Source organism: Melopsittacus undulatus, chromosome 12 (genome assembly GCF_012275295.1).
Source record: "Melopsittacus undulatus isolate bMelUnd1 chromosome 12, bMelUnd1.mat.Z, whole genome shotgun sequence".
NCBI lineage: Eukaryota > Metazoa > Chordata > Aves > Psittaciformes > Psittaculidae > Melopsittacus > Melopsittacus undulatus.
Window position 1 is genome coordinate 9,882,302 of NC_047538.1, and position 18,419 is coordinate 9,900,720.

Consider the following 18,419-nt stretch of genomic DNA (forward strand, 5'->3'; position numbering starts at 1 on the left):
CATCTTCTCAGAGGAAGGCAACACGTCAGCCCTTTGTTGTAAGTGTGCTGGTCTTGGTTCTTGGCCATTACAAATGTTTACCTTCTACCACGTTTGATTGCAGCAAGTGGCCAAGAAAATGAACCTGGATATGAGGAAAACCTCCTCTCTGTGGAAGGACCAGGCCCTGGTGGAGATCAACATTGCTGTGCTGTACAGCTTCCAGGTAACTGAGCAGCAGGACTTGGGTTTGTTTGGGGCAGGCTTGAGGGATGCAGGGACTGGATGGGCCAAGTATGGAGACATCCCTGCAAGGACAATGACAGCTGATGCACTCAACTGAAATTGGGCTGTGCCCTCCTAGATTTTGGCTGTTCCAGGAGCCTGCAGTGAAATGTAATGATCTCTGTGGCCTGGATGTTACAAGGATGGCATTAGCTACATCTGAGCTCTGCTGGTCCAGAGGAAGTGTCCCGAGGGGGCAAGATCCAGCCCTTCTGTCTTGTTCATGAAGCAAGAGTTGGCCCAGGTTCTCCCCCAGCCTTTACTTAAAGCTTAAGTAGCAAAACTAGTCCTTGGCAACCTAACTTCAGAGGGTGGGAGCTAGATCAGAGCTGCTCCTTGAGTTGTGCAAGCCATGAAAGAGCTCCCCAAGGGGCTGAGCAGAGGATGCTCCATTCCCTTCAATGCCGTCTTCATCTTTGCTTGACCCACGACAATTAACAGGAGGAACAAGCATCCCATAGCACATCTACTCAGGAAGGACTAGGGCAGCTTTACAGCCTGCTTGGGAAGACCAGGGTTATCTCCAAAGGTACAGTCCTGTAAGACCATGGGAGTGAGGAATATTTGACTTAAACAGCTCCAAATGTAAAATTTTGGCTTTAAATCCTGGCTGTTACCTTCTGGGGTGAATTGATCCAGAGCTGATGGCTCTGCTCTCTTTCCTCTCCAACAGAGCGACAAGGTGACCATTGTGGATCACCACTCAGCCACCGAGTCCTTTATCAAGCACATGGAGAATGAGTACCGATGCCGTGGGGGCTGTCCTGCTGACTGGGTGTGGATTGTCCCACCCATGTCGGGCAGCATCACCCCAGTTTTCCATCAGGAAATGCTCAACTACCGTCTCACACCCTCCTTTGAGTACCAGGTACTGTCTGCACCCTGCCTTCCACCAGTGCTGCATGCCCAAAGGTATAGCCAGAAGCAGGGTGGGAGCTGGAGCTCTGAAGATGCAAAAGGGGGGGACACCATCTAATCCCTTCAACAAGCTGTCACTTCAGGCAGTGAAGCCCATGAACAAGTGTAATTGGTGGAGTACACCCCTAATGTAGTATAATAACCCCGTGGATGTTACACCTTTTCCCAAGGCAATGGCTTTTTGCCCCTACATGGGAATATGGGACACCTCAGGTGCCAACCTTCAACCTTGGATCAAGCAGAGCTCCTCCCTTTGCATTTTGCACTTTGATGGATGGGTGAGGAAATGACCTGGTGGTCACTGTATCCTCCTCTCTACAACATCCAGGTTGTAGTGGATGGCTTTTGCCAGCTCAGGGATCCAGCAGTTTGATGGGGGGGGCTCCTGCCAAGCATCAGGATGAAATGCTGGAGTATTTAACACTCCAGAGCATGGGGAAAAGGCCCTGGAGCAAACACACCCTAAGGAGCCAACATCCCTGCTCCAGTGGCTTTCACACAATGTGACCTCTAGTCGAGAGCCCTTAAGGAGCAGCCACAAACCAGGAGCAGTCTGTTCATTCCTATAAGCATCCACCAGGAGCCCTGATGGTTCTGGCCCTGATTACAGACTCTGAGGGCACTGAATTAGCTTCTGTGAGCTTGTTCCTTGCTTCAGCTGTCTCCTCTTCCCACAGGGCCTCTTAGGATAAGAAACCCAACCTGTGGGCTGGGGAGGGGAAGGAGCTGTTTCCGTCCCATCTCCCTTCCTGGCATTGCCTGCCTTCTTTTTGGCTATTACTGCTTATTTCAGAGGGGAGAAATCATTTGCCCAGCTACTGTTACGAGCCAGCAAGGTTTTATTATATTGCAGTTTTTGTGTTCATATTCCATTGTCCAACTGCCACGAGAAACCCTGGAGCCATGATCCTGGAGGCTCCAAGGACCAGGAACATATACATGAGATAGAAAGCTGTGTAGAACCCAGCTAGTGCTGTGGCTACAGCATTTCCTAATACTCTGGTCACTGCCCATCAGCTGCTGCTGCTCTTCTCTCTCCTAGCCGGACCCTTGGAATACCCATGTCTGGAAAGGTGTCAATGGGACACCCACCAAGAAGAGGGCCATTGGCTTTAAGAAGTTAGCAAAGTAAGTACCAGTGGGTCTGGAAAACCTTGGAATGTCTGGGGCTGATCCTGGTTTTGGACAGCAGTATTTGTTGTTCTGTTTGATAGCGTTACCCTTCAGATGTGTGCCAACTCATGGCTTGTGAGCCTGGATCTCAGGCTGCCCATAGGGACATTTGGAGAAACAAGCAGTCCTTTGAACATCCCATTAGACCACTAAAAGGTGTGTGGGCAGATGAATACCAGATGTTGCATATGGTCACTTCTCCCAAGCTGGTTCATTCTCTAGTAACACGGTCTTCAAATGGCTTTCTCACTTTTGGGGGGGGGGGTATACTGCCTGTTTGCCCTTTCACAGCCTCCTGGGGCAAAGAAATCACCCACGGATGATCACCCACAGCACTGTTCATGCTGGCACAAGCAAGATGAAACCGGTGTCCTTATCTCTCTTCTTCTTGCTGACTTTTTAGCTGCTTGAGGAGCACTGGTCTCCAGTGTGTGTCTAAACCTCCAAACATCCCATCTGCAAGGAGCTGGGGGGAGATAGGAATGAGGAATCTATCTACAGGGAGCAGATGGATCGGGGCTGAGCTGAGATTTGCATTTCATGGCCAGTTGACCCCTAGTAATGGATCACACACATCCCTCTCCCCTGCCAAAGCATCCAGTGAGGAGGGATGTAGGAATGAAGCGTCATTTGGCTGATCCTGGCCCAAAAGCCTCCCCTATGGGCCATTGGCACAGAGGCTGTTGTAGGAGCTGTTGGCTCCACTGCAGCAGAGCCCCTTGCCAAGGCTGGGAAGGGCTGGGTCTACCCTGGTATCCATGGCCAGGCTGGCAGGAGGCCTGGTGCTGTTCACAGCATCTCCCCACGCTTCAGTTTCCCCAAGTCCCTGCCATCAGTTTGTTCCCACTCTTCAGCTGTCACCTTCTGTAAGCTATTTTCTGTGGAGCATCCATAAACACGATCAGCAGCTGATGAATGTGCTCCTTAAGCTGACACTGGTGCCTGGGGCTGGGCTGCAGCCTGGGGCTGGTGGAGAGCGCAGGAAGATGGATTGAGCCATGGAGTTAGGAGGAACAATGCTTTGTGTGTGTGTGATTGATAAATGGTTTTATAAAAATGTGAGCAGGCAATTTAAACCCAAATCTCCACTGTTCCTGATGCAGGGAAAGGAATTATTTCTGTAATTCACCATTAATCCTCCCTGGATCTGAGCTAATCAGGTGATGGACCAAGCCCAGCAGGCCTTGGCACCGGTCATAGCATGATTTTGATGCCTGTTCAGACAGGCTGTGCTGGTTCCAGCTAAATCAGAGCATTCAAACCTGCCCCTTCCCTCCCCTGCGGCCAGGGTAAGTTCTAGGGAAAAGAGACACTATCCTCATGGGAAAGCAAAAGGACAGCTTTAACATGCAGAACTACATGGAGGAGTGTTTGTATAGCAGCAAATGACGTGATTATGAACAGCCCTAAACCAACAGGCTTGCCACACTGGTTTACAACAGCCTCCCTTGTCCCACATCACTGCTCCCACTGATGCCACCCCAGCCAGCAGCACCAGCATAGACAAAGAGCCAGTGTTTCTAGTGCTGCATCACCTTGGCCAGGATTAGAGGGGCCAGTGACCTCTCAGAGCCCCTCTGCCCTGCTGTCAGAGCTGAGCCAGAGGGGAAAGCTGGAGCAAATGCATCCAGTCACGACTGCAGGCACAGCAGGCAATGGCCAGACACAGCCCTTGCGTGAATGTGCAAGCTCTGAGCCTCGGGAGGGCTGCTCCTCTGAGTAAAGTTCATAACATCGCTGGAGTGCAAGTCAAAGGGGCTGCAGACAGCTCCATCTGACCTCCTTAGTGTCTCAGGGCACTGTGTGTGATGTGTGGAGCACAGGACAGCTCCTGCAGGAAGGCAGAGAGGTAGGATGTAAAGACACGGAGAGAAGGAGAAGATACCGTAAGTCCTGTCGCTTGATCTGTGGTTGGTCTCCAGCTTTTCCTTTGAGGTTATGCTGTCAGTGCTTTCAGCAGCTGCTGCCCCTGATTCTTCTGCTTCTCTGTCCCTGCAGAAAGATCATCCCCACACTTGGTTTAGCATTTTCCTCCTTACACCCATTCAGGTATTTCATGTGTTCAAGCTCCCCCATCCAGTCTTCCCCACTGAGAAGTCAAGATGAACGTGCTCTTCCATTGCTTCCCTGTTTGGCATAAAAAATAACATCAAAGTGATGCAGCTTTTTAAAGCAGGCTGCTCATTTGATAATAAATAAATGGTGTGAATAGTCTGGGCTAGAGGCACTGACAGGGAAGCAAGTTCTCTTATCATAGAATCCTGGGGTCCCAGCCTGGTTTGGGTTGGAAGGGATCTTAAAGCTCCTCCAGCTCCAACCCCTGCCACGGGCAGGGACCCCTTCCACTGGAGCAGCTGCTCCAAGCCCCTGTGTCCAACCTGGCCTTGAACACTGCCAGGGATGGGGCAGCCACAGCTTCTCTGGGCACCCTGTGCCAGTGCCTCAGCACCCTCACAGGGAACAGCTTCTGCCTAAGAGCTCATCTCAGTCTCCCCTGTTCTGGCAGGTTCAAGCCATTCCCCTTGGCCTGTCCCTACAGGCCCTTGTCCCAAGCCCCTCTCCAGCTTTCCTGCAGCCCCTTTAGGCACTGGAGCTGCTCTCAGGTCTCCCCTTCAGGAGCCTTCTCTTGTCCAGGCTGCCCCAGCCCAGCTCTCTCAGCCTGGCTCCATAGGATTCTTACCAGGGTTTGTTCTTACTTCCTAGGGCTGTGAAGTTCTCAGCCAAGCTGATGGGACAGGCCATGGCCAAGAGGGTCAAAGCCACCATCCTGTACGCTACCGAGACAGGGAAGTCACAGGTCTATGCAAAAACTCTGTGTGAGATCTTCAAGCACGCCTTCGATGCCAAGGTATTGTCCCAGCTCCCAGCCCCGGTGAGACTATGTGTGCATCTGGATGGCTCCAGGAAATACATGGCTCAGGGCATGTGGAGCTTCCCAGCTTCCCAGGGAAGCAGTTCCCAGGGGTATAGCTTTTTGAGTCCGGATTGGAGCCTGCACAGGGTGTTTTCCAGCTAATTCTAAGGGCATTGTGGCATGCTTATGTCTACTGCCTCTCAGGTGATAGCCCATATTTTGTCCGTATTCCTTGATCCTCTTCTTCTCATCCACCCTGTGTGGAGATCTCTGCTGGTGCAATAGCATGGAGTCAGTAAGGATATGCTGCTCCCATCCCCAGGAGGACTGGGATCTATCCCAGGAGACTGGCTGGTGGTAGATCTCCCCCCCCCCCCCCCCCCCAGGGCCTTTTGTTAACATCTCTGTCTCCTCCAGGTGATGTCCATGGATGAGTATGACATTGTGCACCTAGAGCATGAAACCATGGTCCTGGTGGTCACAAGCACCTTTGGCAATGGAGACCCACCTGAGAATGGAGAGGTAGGACAGAGCACAGGGATGGGTGATTGTACTACAAGAGGGACACGGGCAGGGGACAGGCAGTGGGGAATGGGGAGGAGCATCCTCTCTTTGCTCAGCCAGAGCTGGAATGGCCCAAAACAGGTCCAGAAGCTGTGTGATATCTGGTGCTGTGTGTGCCTGCCTCCAGCCTGCTCTGAAATAGGGTTATCCACTTATTCCCTGCTGTGAGACAAGTGACTAAACTGCTGCTAAATCCATCCTGTACAACTGATGTCAGTGTCACACAAAAGGTGCCATCCCCTTGGCTGGGGAGCTACAACCTTGTCCAGTCCTGTACAACAGCATTGCAGGCTGCTGGGAACAGCAAACAGAGATCAGAGCCATGGCCCAGGCTTTGGTCATGCTTTGTTCCCTGCAGGGCCTGGCAAAACTGATGGCCTCTTCTTGTTCCTTCTCTGTAGAAATTTGGCTGCGCCTTAATGGAGATGAAGAATCCCAATGCCAACCTGGAGGAGAGGAAGTAAGAGCACTCCAAACCCCCCCCTTCCCACTCCAAACCTCTGCAAGCCCCACAGCCGGTACAACCCCTGCTTGCCTCCTCTCAGAAGGGAGTGTGAAATCCTCATGCAGGTTTCAAGTTTGGCCAGGTCCCAGGGATGGGATCAGCCTGGAGACCCTGTGGATGGAGCAGGTGGAGGTCCCAGGGAGGGCAGATGCACTGAATCAGGCATCCTATGGACTCCAGCTTGTAATTCCCCTGGCTGGCGTTTAAAGCATTTCTGTTCAGCTGTAAAGAGGCAGCATCTATGAAAAAACACAACCCAAAACAAAAAAAACCCAAATAAAAGCAGGAATTTCCCCCAAATCGTCAGATCTGAGAGCCAGAGCCATCCAGGAGACACCAAAATAGTAAGACTTGGAGGTAGAAGGGAGTTCTCAGCTGTGTGGATGTAGGTGGGGGTGAGCTCGCAAACCAAATTTAACTTCTTGGCATCATGTGAGAGTATTTCTAGGGAAAATAAGAGCTGTTCTAAATCCTGACTGTGATGTTTGTAACAAGGAGGCTGGAGCTGGTACCTTGGAGACAGGCTCTGGGCTTTTACAGATCCTCATCACTAGGAGATGAGCCTTGAGCATCTCAGTGCATGCCTCAGAGGCTGCAGCCAGCGAAGTGTTAAATATCTGGAACATCCTCTTATTTTAGCTATTAAGTACAATACATTTCACTTAACTGGGACACTGCTCTGCCCCAGAGTGTTTCCTGAGTTAACACAGGATGCTCACAGCTGGCAAAGGGCTGCTCCTCAATGAAGGCAGAATTAGCCCTGGCCAGGTACAGAGCAATTTAACTGCCCTGATTGCTCGACCAGGAGCATCCCCATGGCCTCCTCTGCACTCACTCCAACAGCTCCAGGTCCCTCTTGTGCTGCTGCCCCAGAGCTGGATCAGGGCTGCAGGGGAGGTCTCCCCAGGCACAGCAGAGGGGCAGGATCCCCTCCCTGAGCTGCTGCTCACGCTCTGGGGGCGCAGCCCAGCACACAGGGGGGTTCTGGGCTCAAGCACTCACTGAAGCCGGGTCATGGGGAGCTTCCCATTGACCAACACCCCAATTCCTTCTCCTCAGGGCTGCTCCATCCAGTCCCCCCCAGCCTGTGCCTGTGCTGCGGAGGGTCCTGATGCTGACATTAACCATGAAAGAAAGCTTTCACCATGAGACAAGGTGGCCTGGAGGAGACTGTCTGGGGCAGAGGGGCAGCATCAGCTTGGCTCTTTGTGCCTTACCTCAAGGGTTTTCCAAGAGTTTTCAGAGGCATTCATAAGTCATTCCTATTTATGGACCTGCTGTTCAGTTGCAGCCCATCCTTTAACAGTCATAGAATCATGGTATGGTACAGGTTGGAAAGGAACTTAAGATCATGCAATTCCAACCCCTGCCACGGGCAAGGACCCCTTCCACTGGAGCAGCTGCTCCAAGCCCCTGTGTCCAACCTGGCCTTGAGCACTGCCAGGGATGGGGCAGCCACAGCTTCTCTGGGCACCCTGTGCCAGCGCCTCAGCACCCTCACAGGGAACAGCTTCTGCCTTAGATCTAACCTGAACTTCCCCTGTTTCAGTTTAAACCCATCACCCTTTGCCCTATCCCTATAGTCCCAGATAAAGAGTCCTGCACTACAAGCACCTATTAGTTTCAACAAAACTGCTGGTGCCCTGACCATGGACCCAGCACTGACTGCGGAATTTGGGCTTCATGCTTATTATGGGCTGCTCTGCCCAGCCTGCCCCACACAACCCAGGGTGAGGCCATGGCCCATGGCCAGCAGAGGAAGGAGATGGGTCTGTTTAGATGAGCAGAGAAGCATGAGGAGCCGGTGCAGACAGGAGGAGGCTGTGGAGCAGAGGTGGAGCACAGGGCTCTGAACCTTGGCATTCCTCTGCTCCAGGGTTGTCTCCTCTGCGTGGCGGCGGGTGCAGGAGGTCTGCTGTGAGTCATGCACACACACCACTGCCTCCCTGCTTGGCAGTATATTTAGAAACCCTTGTAGAGAGCAATTTCTGAAGATGGTTCAATTCAGAAACACTTCTGCTGCTGTCAGGGCTTCTGCTCCGCTCCCTTCCCCCTCCTCATCCCTCTGCTCTCACTCTTTTTATCTTATTTTATGGTTTTTACTTCCTATGGATGAAAAACCCTTCAGAATATCAGCTCAGGCACACATCGACCTTGGGTGCAGCCAGGGAAGGACAGGTAAAGCCAGAGGTCCTGGCAGCTCTGCATTGCTGGGGACAATGTGGTGGCCAACACCTGGCTCAGCCCACTGGGAGGTGACTGGAGGTTCTCATGGAGTGAACCAGATCCCGATGGAGGGATGCAATGTATGGGCTGCTATGGCTTAACCCCAGGAGTCACAGAATCATTAGGGTTGGAAGGGACCTCTGGAGATCATCTACACCAGCCCCCCTGCTCTAGAGCGACCCAAGAGCAGGTTACACAGGAACATGTCCATGGTGGGTTTGGAATGTCTCCAAAGACAGAGACTCCACAACCCCCTTGGGCTGCCTGTTCCTGAACAACTCAATGTAAAGTTGTTCTTCCTCATGGTGAGGTGAAACTTCTTGTGGTTTAGTTTATGGCCATGGCTCTTTGTCCTGTTGCTGGGCACCACCAGAAGGAGTGGAGTGAGCCCATTGCCCTGCTCTAGCCACTGATCACAGAGCCTGCTCTGGAATATCAACCCCTGAGCTCTGGTTTGGTCTCCTCCACAATGTGAGCACACAGCCCGGTGGGAACCACACGCACACACACATGTCACCACTGTAATGCTCAATGCTGCTGCTGTTCACAGGAGCTACAAGGTCCGTTTCAACAGCGTCTCCTCTTACTCGGATGCACAGAAATCCTCGAGCGATGACCCTGACTCCAGGGACAACTTTGAAAGCACAGGGCCCCTGGCTAACGTCAGGTAAGCAAGATGGGGGGGAGGCAGCAGATGGGACAGACAGGGAGCTGCATGTTTCCTTCTCCTCTTAGCTAAAGCATGATGTATCTGCAATGTGCAGCTCCCTCCACGCACTCTTGTGCTGGTACTGGCCACGGTGGGGCAGAAGGAGGCCATGGTGATGTCATTCCCTGCTCAGTGGCTGCAGCCGTGCCACCTCTCCACAGGTTCTCCGTGTTCGGGCTGGGGTCTCGAGCTTACCCCCATTTCTGCGCCTTTGCCCGGGCAGTGGACACGCTCCTGGAGGAGCTGGGTGGAGAGAGGATCCTCCGCATGGGAGAAGGGGATGAGCTCTGCGGCCAAGAGGAGTCCTTCAGGACCTGGGCCAAGAAGGTCTTCAAGGTAACCCGCTTCCCTTGTGCTCCAGGGAGGAGCAGGAGGGGAGATGGATACAGGGACAGAGATGCTTGTTAGAAGTGGATCAAAACCCAGCCCCTCCTTCCCTACACTGGGACACTCAACCATCACCTTGGTCCACAATAAAGAGGTTTCCCTTAGTTTGGTGGAGCTGGTGGTGAGCACTGTGTTGAATTCCTGTGTTATCCCAGATCCCTTGGGAAGGGAGGGCACCACAAGACGTGCCCATAGCCACTGGGGCAGCCGTACTCTGCTGGGGGCTCCTTCCCTATGTGTTGGCTGTGGTGGGTTGGGACCAGGGGTTTGTGGGGCTCCCTGGGGGCAGTGGGGAGATGCCTGAGAGCCCGGTGTGTGCTGCAGGCAGCGTGTGACGTGTTCTGCGTGGGGGACGATGTCAACATTGAGAAAGCAAACAACTCCCTCATCAGCAATGACCGGAGCTGGAAGAGGAGCAAGTTTCGCCTCACCTATGTGGCCGAGGCCCCAGAGCTCACACAAGGTAGGAAGATGGGGTCACCACCGAGAGCTCTGGGCATGGGGCAGGGGAAGGAGAAGACCTCAGAGCAGCCTTCCAGTATCTGAAGGGGGCCTATAAGGATGCTGGGGAGGGACTCTTCATTAGGGACTATAGTGACAGGACAAGGGGTAATGGGTTCAAACTTCAACAGGGGAGGTATAGATTGGATATAAGGAGGAAGTTCTTTACTATAAGGGTGGTGAGGCACTGGAATGGATTGTCCAGGGAAGCTGTGAATGCTCCATCTCTGGCAGTGCTCAAGGCCAGGTTGGACAGAACCTTGGGTGCCATGGTTTAGTGTGAGGTGTCCCTGCCCATGGCAGGGGGGTTGGAACTGGATGATCTTAAGGTCCTTTACAACCCAAACCATTCTATGATTCTATAAAGTAGGGGCGAAGGAATGAAACCTCTTCACTTTGTGTTAAATTGCTGACATTTCAGTGTTGCTTTTCCCCTTCACCCATGCCCAGGGAGCAGTTTGTGATGTCTCAGGCCCCTCTGCCTGGCCCCTGTGTGTGTCTGTAACAGGGATGTTGGTCTATGATCTGCTCTCCCTCCTCCTGACCCCATTTTTTGAAGCAAAGAGCTGGTAACCTGGGTGCATTCCAAGCTCTCTTCGCATCCAAATGCCGCTCAACCGAGCACTGCGATGCAATGGCATGTCCAGCCCAGCAGCACCTGGCCCCTCAGCATGGCTCCTGCAGCTGAGGATCTGCCGCACTGCCTTTGCTCTTCCCAAATCCAGGCTCTTTGCTCCCAGCCAGGTGGTGCCGGCAGTGAGAGGTGCGTGTCTGCACGTGAGGGCTTGGCCCCAAGCCTCGTGAGAGCTGTTTCGGGGTCTTCCTCGGTCATTAACAAAAGGGATGTGTGTTTGGTCCTCCCTTGAGGTCTCTGATCTCCTGGGATCACTGGAGCTTTGAAGGAGATGGGGGCAGGAGGATGATGGAGCCCATGGTGTGCTCGCTGGGGATGGCATCAGTCAGCTCCAGTCTGAAGGGCTGAGTCTGCAGCAGCAGCCAAGAGCTTTGCAATAGCCAGAAGCCTCCTGCCTTGGCCACGCTCTGCTGCATTGCTTCCCTGACTCTTCTCCCCTGCAGGACTGTACAGCATCCACAAAAAGCGTGTCTATGCAGCACGGCTTATCACACGCCAGAACCTGCAGAGCCCCAAGTCCAGGTAGGAGACGGAGCTGCCCTGGGAGCTGAAGGCATTTATGGTGCGCCCAAGCACCCATACACACATCCCTTCATCCCTGAATGTCCCAGTGGGTATCACTTTTGTACTGATTCTGACCAAGGCTGGAAGCCATGTGAACCCAGTAAAGGCCAGTAATGGATGGCCACACTTGTGTAGTGCAAAGATAGGGTATTTGGCACTGGGATCAGTTGCCCAAAGAAGTGGTGAATGCCCTATCCCTGCCAGTGTTCAAGGTCAGGTTGGATGGGTCTTGGAGCAAGACACCCCTTGACTGTGAGGTGTTCCTGCCCATGGCAGAGGTTTGGAATTGAATGATGTTAAGGTCATTTCCAGCCCAAACCAGTCTTTGTTTCTATGATAAAACATCTGAAGCTAGAAGTTAAACTGTTTTTTCCCTTTTAAAAAGTCCCTAAAGGTGAATCAGCAGTGCTGCAGTGTCCTTTCTAGCTCCCTGCTGTGACTTCGGTGACAGTGGGGCACCAGGGCTTGGACACCCCACCACTGCCCAGCACACCCCACAGCCCTTGAGGCCAGAGCTCAGCAGCTCCCTGAAGGTCTCCCCAAACACATCCCACTTTTCCTCCTTTCCCTGTAGCCGCCTGACGATCTTCGTGCGCCTCCACACCAACGGCCACCAGGAACTGCAGTACCTGCCTGGGGACCACTTGGGAGTGTTCCCAGGGAACCATGAAGACTTGGTCAATGCCCTCATTGACAGGCTTGAGGATGCCCCTCCAGCCAACCAGCTGGTGAAGGTGGAGCTCCTGGAGGAGAGGAGCACAGCTCTAGGTAACCAGTGGCACCTCAGTGTCGAGTTGGCTTCTCTTCCCCTTGCCCATCCCCTTGTAGCTCCTCAGGGAGGAAGGTGGCCCCCAGGATATATCATTTCCCATCTCACTGCTGTGTTTGGCTGGTTTGAAGGAGGGAGTACCTCCTTCAACCTTCCGCTGCCCAAGCCACTGCTCATCTGTACTTGGGATGTAGAGCAAGAGTTTGATGGGTGAGAAGGACCCTGGGGAAGATATTTCCTTATTCTTCAGGAAAATGAAAGGTGTTTATACTCTCATGGAAAGAGCAATGTCTAGGACTGGAAAGAAGTTAAAGGATCTTGATGCACCATTCCAACACTATATTTCAGGCATAAGTCTGCTACCCTACTGCCATGCACAGTGTAACAGAAGATGACAAATTATAGTAACTCTGGAGCATCAGACTCATATTTATGCTCATTGTACAGCATCTCACTTGTAGCATGACAGTATCTCACGGACTAGCGGAAGGTGTCCCTGCCCATGGCAGGGGACTGGAACTGAATGAGCTTTAAGGTCCCTTCCAACACAAACCAGGCTGGTATTCTGTGTGATTTGTTCACCTCGGCTCTTATGCTCAGCAGATCCCATGGTCGTGCTCAATTCCCTCCTGGCAGGTGTCATCAGTAACTGGACAGATGAGAACCGTGTCCCACCATGCACCATCTTCCAAGCTTTTAAGAACTATTTGGACATCACCACCCCTCCCACCCCCCTATTGCTGCAGCAGTTTGCTTTGCTGGCCACCAGTGACAAGGAGAAGAAACGTCTGCAGGTCCTTAGCAAGGTAAAGCCTCAGGCCCCGAGTTCTTTAAGGCTTTGGGGGCAATCACAACTACGAGGCGTTTTCATCCCACACTGCCACCCATCCCAGCTTTGCCATGAGCCTGGTGGGATATTGGTTGAGGCAATCAGCTTGGGAGATACTGATGCTGCAGCTCTCTCCTCCCTCCTTCCCTCTTTCCCTGGCTGCAGGGCTTGCAGGAGTATGAGGAATGGAAGTGGTCCAAGAACCCCACCATCGTGGAGGTGCTGGAGGAGTTCCCCTCGGTGCAGATGCCCTCCACACTGCTACTCACACAGCTCCCCCTCCTCCAACCACGTTACTACTCCATCAGCTCCTCCCCGGAGATGTACCCTGGCGAGGTCCACCTCACCGTGGCAGTGGTCTCCTACCGCACAAGAGGTACAGTGCTCACGCAGGGGTCAGCGGAGACAGGCTTGGTTTGAGGAGCAGGGGAAAAGCATCAGCACATGGGCAACACCACAAGGTCTTTGGTAGATATCTTGTTTTGGAGAAGGACTTGGAGGTGTTGGTTGATGAGAAACTTAACATGAGCCAGCTTCAGTGTGTGCTCCCAGCCCAGAAAGCCAACCGTATCCTGGGCTGCATCAAAAGAAGTGTGACCAGCAGGTCGAAGGAGGTGATCCTGCCCCTCTACTCTGCTCACGTGAGACCTCACTTGGAGCATTGTGTGCAGTTCTGGTGTCCTCAACATAAAAAGGACATGGTACTGTTGGAACAAGTCCAGAGGAGGCCATGAGGATGATCAGGGGACTGGAGCACCTCCTGTATGGAGGCAGGCTGAGAAAGCTGGGGCTGTTCAGCCTGGAGAAGGCTGCGTGGAGACCTCATAGCAGCTTCTAGTGTTTGAAGCGGGGCTATAAGAATGCTGGGGAGGAAATATTCATTAGGGACTGCAGTGATAGGACAAGGGGTAACGGGTTGAAACTTAAACAGGGAAAATTTAGATTGGATATAAGGAAGAAATTCTTTACTGTGAGGGTGGTGAGGCACTGGAATGGGTTGCCCAAGGAAGTTGTGAATGCTCCATCCCTGGCAGTGCTCAAGGCCAGGTTGGACAGAGCCTTGGATGCCATGGTTTAGTGTGAGGTGTCCCTGCCCATGGCAGGGGGGTTGGAACTGGATGATCTTAAGGTCCTTTCCAACCCAAACTTTTCTATGATTCTATGTGTCATTTGAAAGCCTTTCTACCTGCTGCAGTGACAAGATTCCTTCAACCCACGACACTGCTGTCCCATGTTATAGAGGATTGTCCATGGCAATGTTTCAGTGAGGTGTTCATGTGGGATGTATCAGGGAGCCAACTGGAGTAGTTGGCTGGTGTGCCAAGTACAGACCTCCTTCCCTCCCCTCCTAGATGGAGAAGGACCAATCCACCATGGAGTCTGCTCCTCCTGGCTCAATCGGATACAGACTGATGAAGTAGTGCCCTGTTTTGTAAGAGGGTAAGTGGTCATCAAAGGCAAAGGGTGAAAAAGATGGGGTGATCCTCTAGCAGGATGAGCTCTCTGCCCTCAGATCTTTGCAAAGCACTGAGGATGAGGACAAAACATTGGTGAGCAAATGGGTCCCTCTTCCTGCTCCACACCAAAATGTTGCTCTCTGGGATTTCGTCTTGGTTTTACCCCTCCCTCTCCTGGTGTCTCAGCTCATTGTGGGCAGAGGTGAGGGAGGGAGCATCTTGCTGGGGTTTAACTGTGTCTTTGGTGTGTGCAGTGCGCCCGGGTTCCACCTGCCCCAGGATCCCCAGGTGCCCTGTATCCTCATTGGGCCCGGCACCGGCATCGCCCCTTTCCGCAGCTTCTGGCAGCAGCGGCTCTTTGAGATCCAGCACAAAGGTGGGTCCATGCTTGCCCCTCCTCTTCCTGTACTTGGGAACCCTGGGTGGCGGCATGGGGATGGGGGTCCAGTCACCCTAGCAAGGGCTTCTTGAAGCAGTGACTCGCCCAAGTGTGACCTTGGAGGTTGGCTCAAACTCCCAAACGAAATTCCATGAGACTCCCCCTGTACAGCTTTGCAATGTTTTATGGCACTATTACAGCGCTGGTGTTGGTTTTTAGGGCTCATTTAATGTAAATGTGCGTAAAATACACATTTTATATGGATCATTTAGACAATTTAGGGAAAATAGTTTAATTTCTCCTCCAGACCTGGCACAAGCATCCCTGTTGTGTTAGCCCAGGCCATGTGCTGGTGCAGGCATCACCTTCCTCCTTTGTGGGTTTTTCTTCCTTCCCAGTTTGACCAGGGTGGCCTCCCAGCAATGCTGTGCAGGGTGCTGGGGCTGCTGGCAGATCTGGAGAGAGGTGGCTCACAGAAAGGGGCTATTGGTGGTCTCTAAGCTAACTGCTTCTCCCATCTCGCCCCCAGGTCTGAAGCCTTGTCCCATGGTGCTGGTGTTTGGCTGCCGGCAGTCCAGGATTGACCACATTTACAAAGCGGAGACGCTCTTTGCCAAAGCCCAAGGTGTCTTCAGAGAGCTGTACACAGCCTACTCCCGGGAACCGGACAAACCAAAGGTGTGTGGTGGGCTCTGCTCAGGTTCCAGTGCGCAGCCATGGCCACCCAGCACGGTGCAGAGATGCTGCTTCTTTGGCTACATTGGCTCATGTCCTGGGGTGTGCTGGTAGCTTAAGTGTGCAGAATTGTGCCCTCCCCACTGCAGCCCCTCATCCCTGCACCAGCCTGAATGTGTACCCACATCGCTTATGGTTTGCCCTGGGAGCAGATGGGAGGGGAAAGGCACATCTTCCCAAGGAGCTGGAAAAGGAGAGTTGTCACCCAGTGGAGTGATGCAGAGACAGCACAAATAACTGGTCCAAACTACCACCACCATCACCTTGAGCAGGCCTGGCAATGAGATGTATGGTGGAGGTGTGAAAATGCATGAGCAGAACAATGCTTTGCTGCTTTCCCCATATCTTGTTTATCACTGTGGCACATTGCAGTGCTGCCTGGTGCACACAAACCTGGCCAGAGCACTCAGGTAGACAGGGCTGAGGAGCTGGAGTTAATCCCATCTCCCACCTCCTCCTCCCTCAGAAATACGTGCAGGACGTGCTACAGGAGCAGCTGGCCCAGACTGTGTTCAAAGCACTGAAGGAGCAGGGAGGCCACATCTACGTCTGTGGGGATGTCACCATGGCCGGGGATGTCCTCAAGACTGTGCAGCGCATCGTGAGGCAGCAGGGCCAGCTCTCGGTGGAGGAGGCAGGAGCTTTCATCAGCAAGCTGCGGGTGAGTAGTGCCTGCACCATGAGACACTGTGTGACCTCCTGCCACGGGCACTGCACCTGATGCCTCCTCCTGCACAGCAGGTGGCACCGGGTGATGGGTGCTGCAGGGGGACAGCAGCTCCCACCCGTGCTGCTGCACTGGGCAAGGATGGGAGCATGACCTGATGGAGCTTTGGGTGCACAGTGGAAGTCACTTTGCTTTGCTGCAGCTCCCTCAGCTCCTGTGATGAGCCTGCTGCTGGGCTGAATACTGATACAAGCTCTGCTGGGCACCTTTGGTAGCCTGGGCAGGGCTTGTTCACCTTGCTTAGTTCTCAGTGTGTCCCCCCCATCACTGCAGTAATCTAACAAGGAAGTTTGTGGGTCATAGAATCATAGACACCCAGCCTGGTTTGTCAGAAGAGACCTTGAAGCTCATTGAGTTTCAACCCCCTTCCACTGGATCAGCTTGCTCCAAGCCCCTGTGTCCAACCTGACCTTGAACACTGCTAGGGATGGGGCAGCCACAGCTTCTCTGGGCACCCTGTGCCAGCACCTCAGCACCCTCACAGGGAGTCCCACTTCCCTAGATCTCCTCTGTGTGTGTGCCTGGCTGGACGATGCTCCTGGGCAAACAGGTTGCTGCTGCAGATGTTGCAGCTGAAGTAGAAATGAGCTCAGTCTGGAACACAGGCCAAAGGAGCGACACTTGAATGCTCTGCTTCTCCTTAAGAGGAAAACTCAGTCTGATGCCTATGGGACTGCCTCTTCTGAACCAGGTCCCCCCACTCCCTCCAGTAGCTAAGGGAGCCCAGAACTATGTTTTAACTGGTTTACAACCAGCACTCACACACAAGCTGGCCCCAGGCTACTTGTCCCCTTGATGGCCAAGGGTTGCCAGCTGATGAGGAGGTCTAAAGCAGCGTGGAGCTCCACCACTGCCCCACAGTGTGCCTTTGGGAAGGTAGTTTCACCTGCCTGCTTGTCCCTGCCCCTCTGCCCTGCCTGTCCCTCCAGACAGAACATGTGCTCTGTATTTGGTACCTGCCCACAACACAGAGCTTTGTGGTGCCGCAGCAACACAACTATTTGTAAACACTCTTCATTCCCGCTGCCCCTCTCCCATCCATGTTTCAGGATGACAGCCGGTACCACGAGGATATTTTTGGAGTCACCCTGCGTACGTATGAAGTGACTAACCGCCTTAGATCTGAGTCTATTGCATTCATTGAGGAGAGCAAAAAAGACACGGATGAGTGAGTTGACACGTTTATTTTAACCCCTGCAATTGCTTCCCCAGCATGTGTGGGATGGTGAAGGGAGCTTTAACTTCTGTGCTCGTGTGGTCCTTCTGATAGCAGAGGATGAGAAAAAGCATTTGGGTTTGCACTGGAAGCAGAGGCTGCTGCCTGGCAGGCTCTGAAATAGCTGTTACCCTGCTAGGACAAATGTGCCAGTGGCCTTCCTGGGTTATTGCACCCACTGGACCAATGTGCTCAGACCTCACAGTTGCATCTAAATGGTGATGCAAAGGGAAAGAGTCCTGTTTACTGCCTGCCTCTGGCCCCCTGCTAAGGAGTTTACATCAAATCACAGAATCCCAGCCTGGTTTGGGTTGTGAGGGACCTTAAAGCTCCTCCAGCTCCAACCCCTGCCATGGGCAGGGACCCCTTCCACTGGAGCAGCTGCTCCAAGCCTCTGTGTCCAACCTGGCCTTAAACACTGCCAGGGATGGGGCAGCCACAACTTCTCTGGGCACCCTGTGCCAGCGCCTCAGCACCCTCGCAGGGAAGAATTCGTTTCCAATATCTAACCAGAATCTCCCCTGTTTAAATTTAAAGCCATTCATTTAAAGTTTGCAGGACCCACTGTGAGTTGTGGTTTCCCCAGCTCCAGTGCTGGCTTTGCGGGTTCCTGGCTGGCCCAAGGGATGCAGACAGCAGATACCCACATCGGTAGAGGTCTCCAGGCTGCTGCATGTCCTGTTAGGAAAGATCTAGAGACATTTCTTTAACTGTTGCAAAAACAGCCAAGAGAAGAAGAAAACCTTGACATTTGCTCTGTTTGATCTGCTCTACCATGTCTTGCCATTTGCTCAGCTCAGCCGTGGTGGGATTTTCCCTGGCTGAGCAGCAGGATTATTTAGGATAAAGGATGGGCAGCTGCCTGGATCTTCCTCCTTGTCCTGGCCCTCAGTAACCTGGGTTGCAAATCCCTTCCTTGCACTCCTGGCTGTGCCATGTAGTGCACTGCTGACCCAGAGTGGGTTTCCAAACATCCCTGAGATTGGGTAGGAATGTTTCTCCAACATA

At 53.0% G+C, this 18,419-nt stretch overlaps 1 protein-coding gene across 1 annotated transcript in view; it reads left to right on the plus strand.

Moving 5' to 3' along the window:
* The window catches only part of NOS1 (nitric oxide synthase 1), a 47,257-nt gene that overhangs the window by 21,245 nt on the left and 7,593 nt on the right, over positions 1-18,419 (plus strand). Inside the window, exons 10-27 of the mRNA XM_005147834.3 lie at positions 104-205; positions 938-1,132; positions 2,225-2,310; positions 5,059-5,203; positions 5,627-5,731; positions 6,175-6,233; positions 9,055-9,171; positions 9,375-9,549; positions 9,925-10,063; positions 11,179-11,257; positions 11,874-12,067; positions 12,705-12,874; positions 13,063-13,273; positions 14,250-14,337; positions 14,609-14,730; positions 15,263-15,411; positions 15,935-16,129; positions 17,245-17,363. Coding sequence (XP_005147891.3) covers positions 104-205; positions 938-1,132; positions 2,225-2,310; positions 5,059-5,203; positions 5,627-5,731; positions 6,175-6,233; positions 9,055-9,171; positions 9,375-9,549; positions 9,925-10,063; positions 11,179-11,257; positions 11,874-12,067; positions 12,705-12,874; positions 13,063-13,273; positions 14,250-14,337; positions 14,609-14,730; positions 15,263-15,411; positions 15,935-16,129; positions 17,245-17,363 — 2,450 coding nt within the window. The remainder of the gene's footprint in view (positions 1-103; positions 206-937; positions 1,133-2,224; positions 2,311-5,058; positions 5,204-5,626; positions 5,732-6,174; positions 6,234-9,054; positions 9,172-9,374; positions 9,550-9,924; positions 10,064-11,178; positions 11,258-11,873; positions 12,068-12,704; positions 12,875-13,062; positions 13,274-14,249; positions 14,338-14,608; positions 14,731-15,262; positions 15,412-15,934; positions 16,130-17,244; positions 17,364-18,419) is intronic.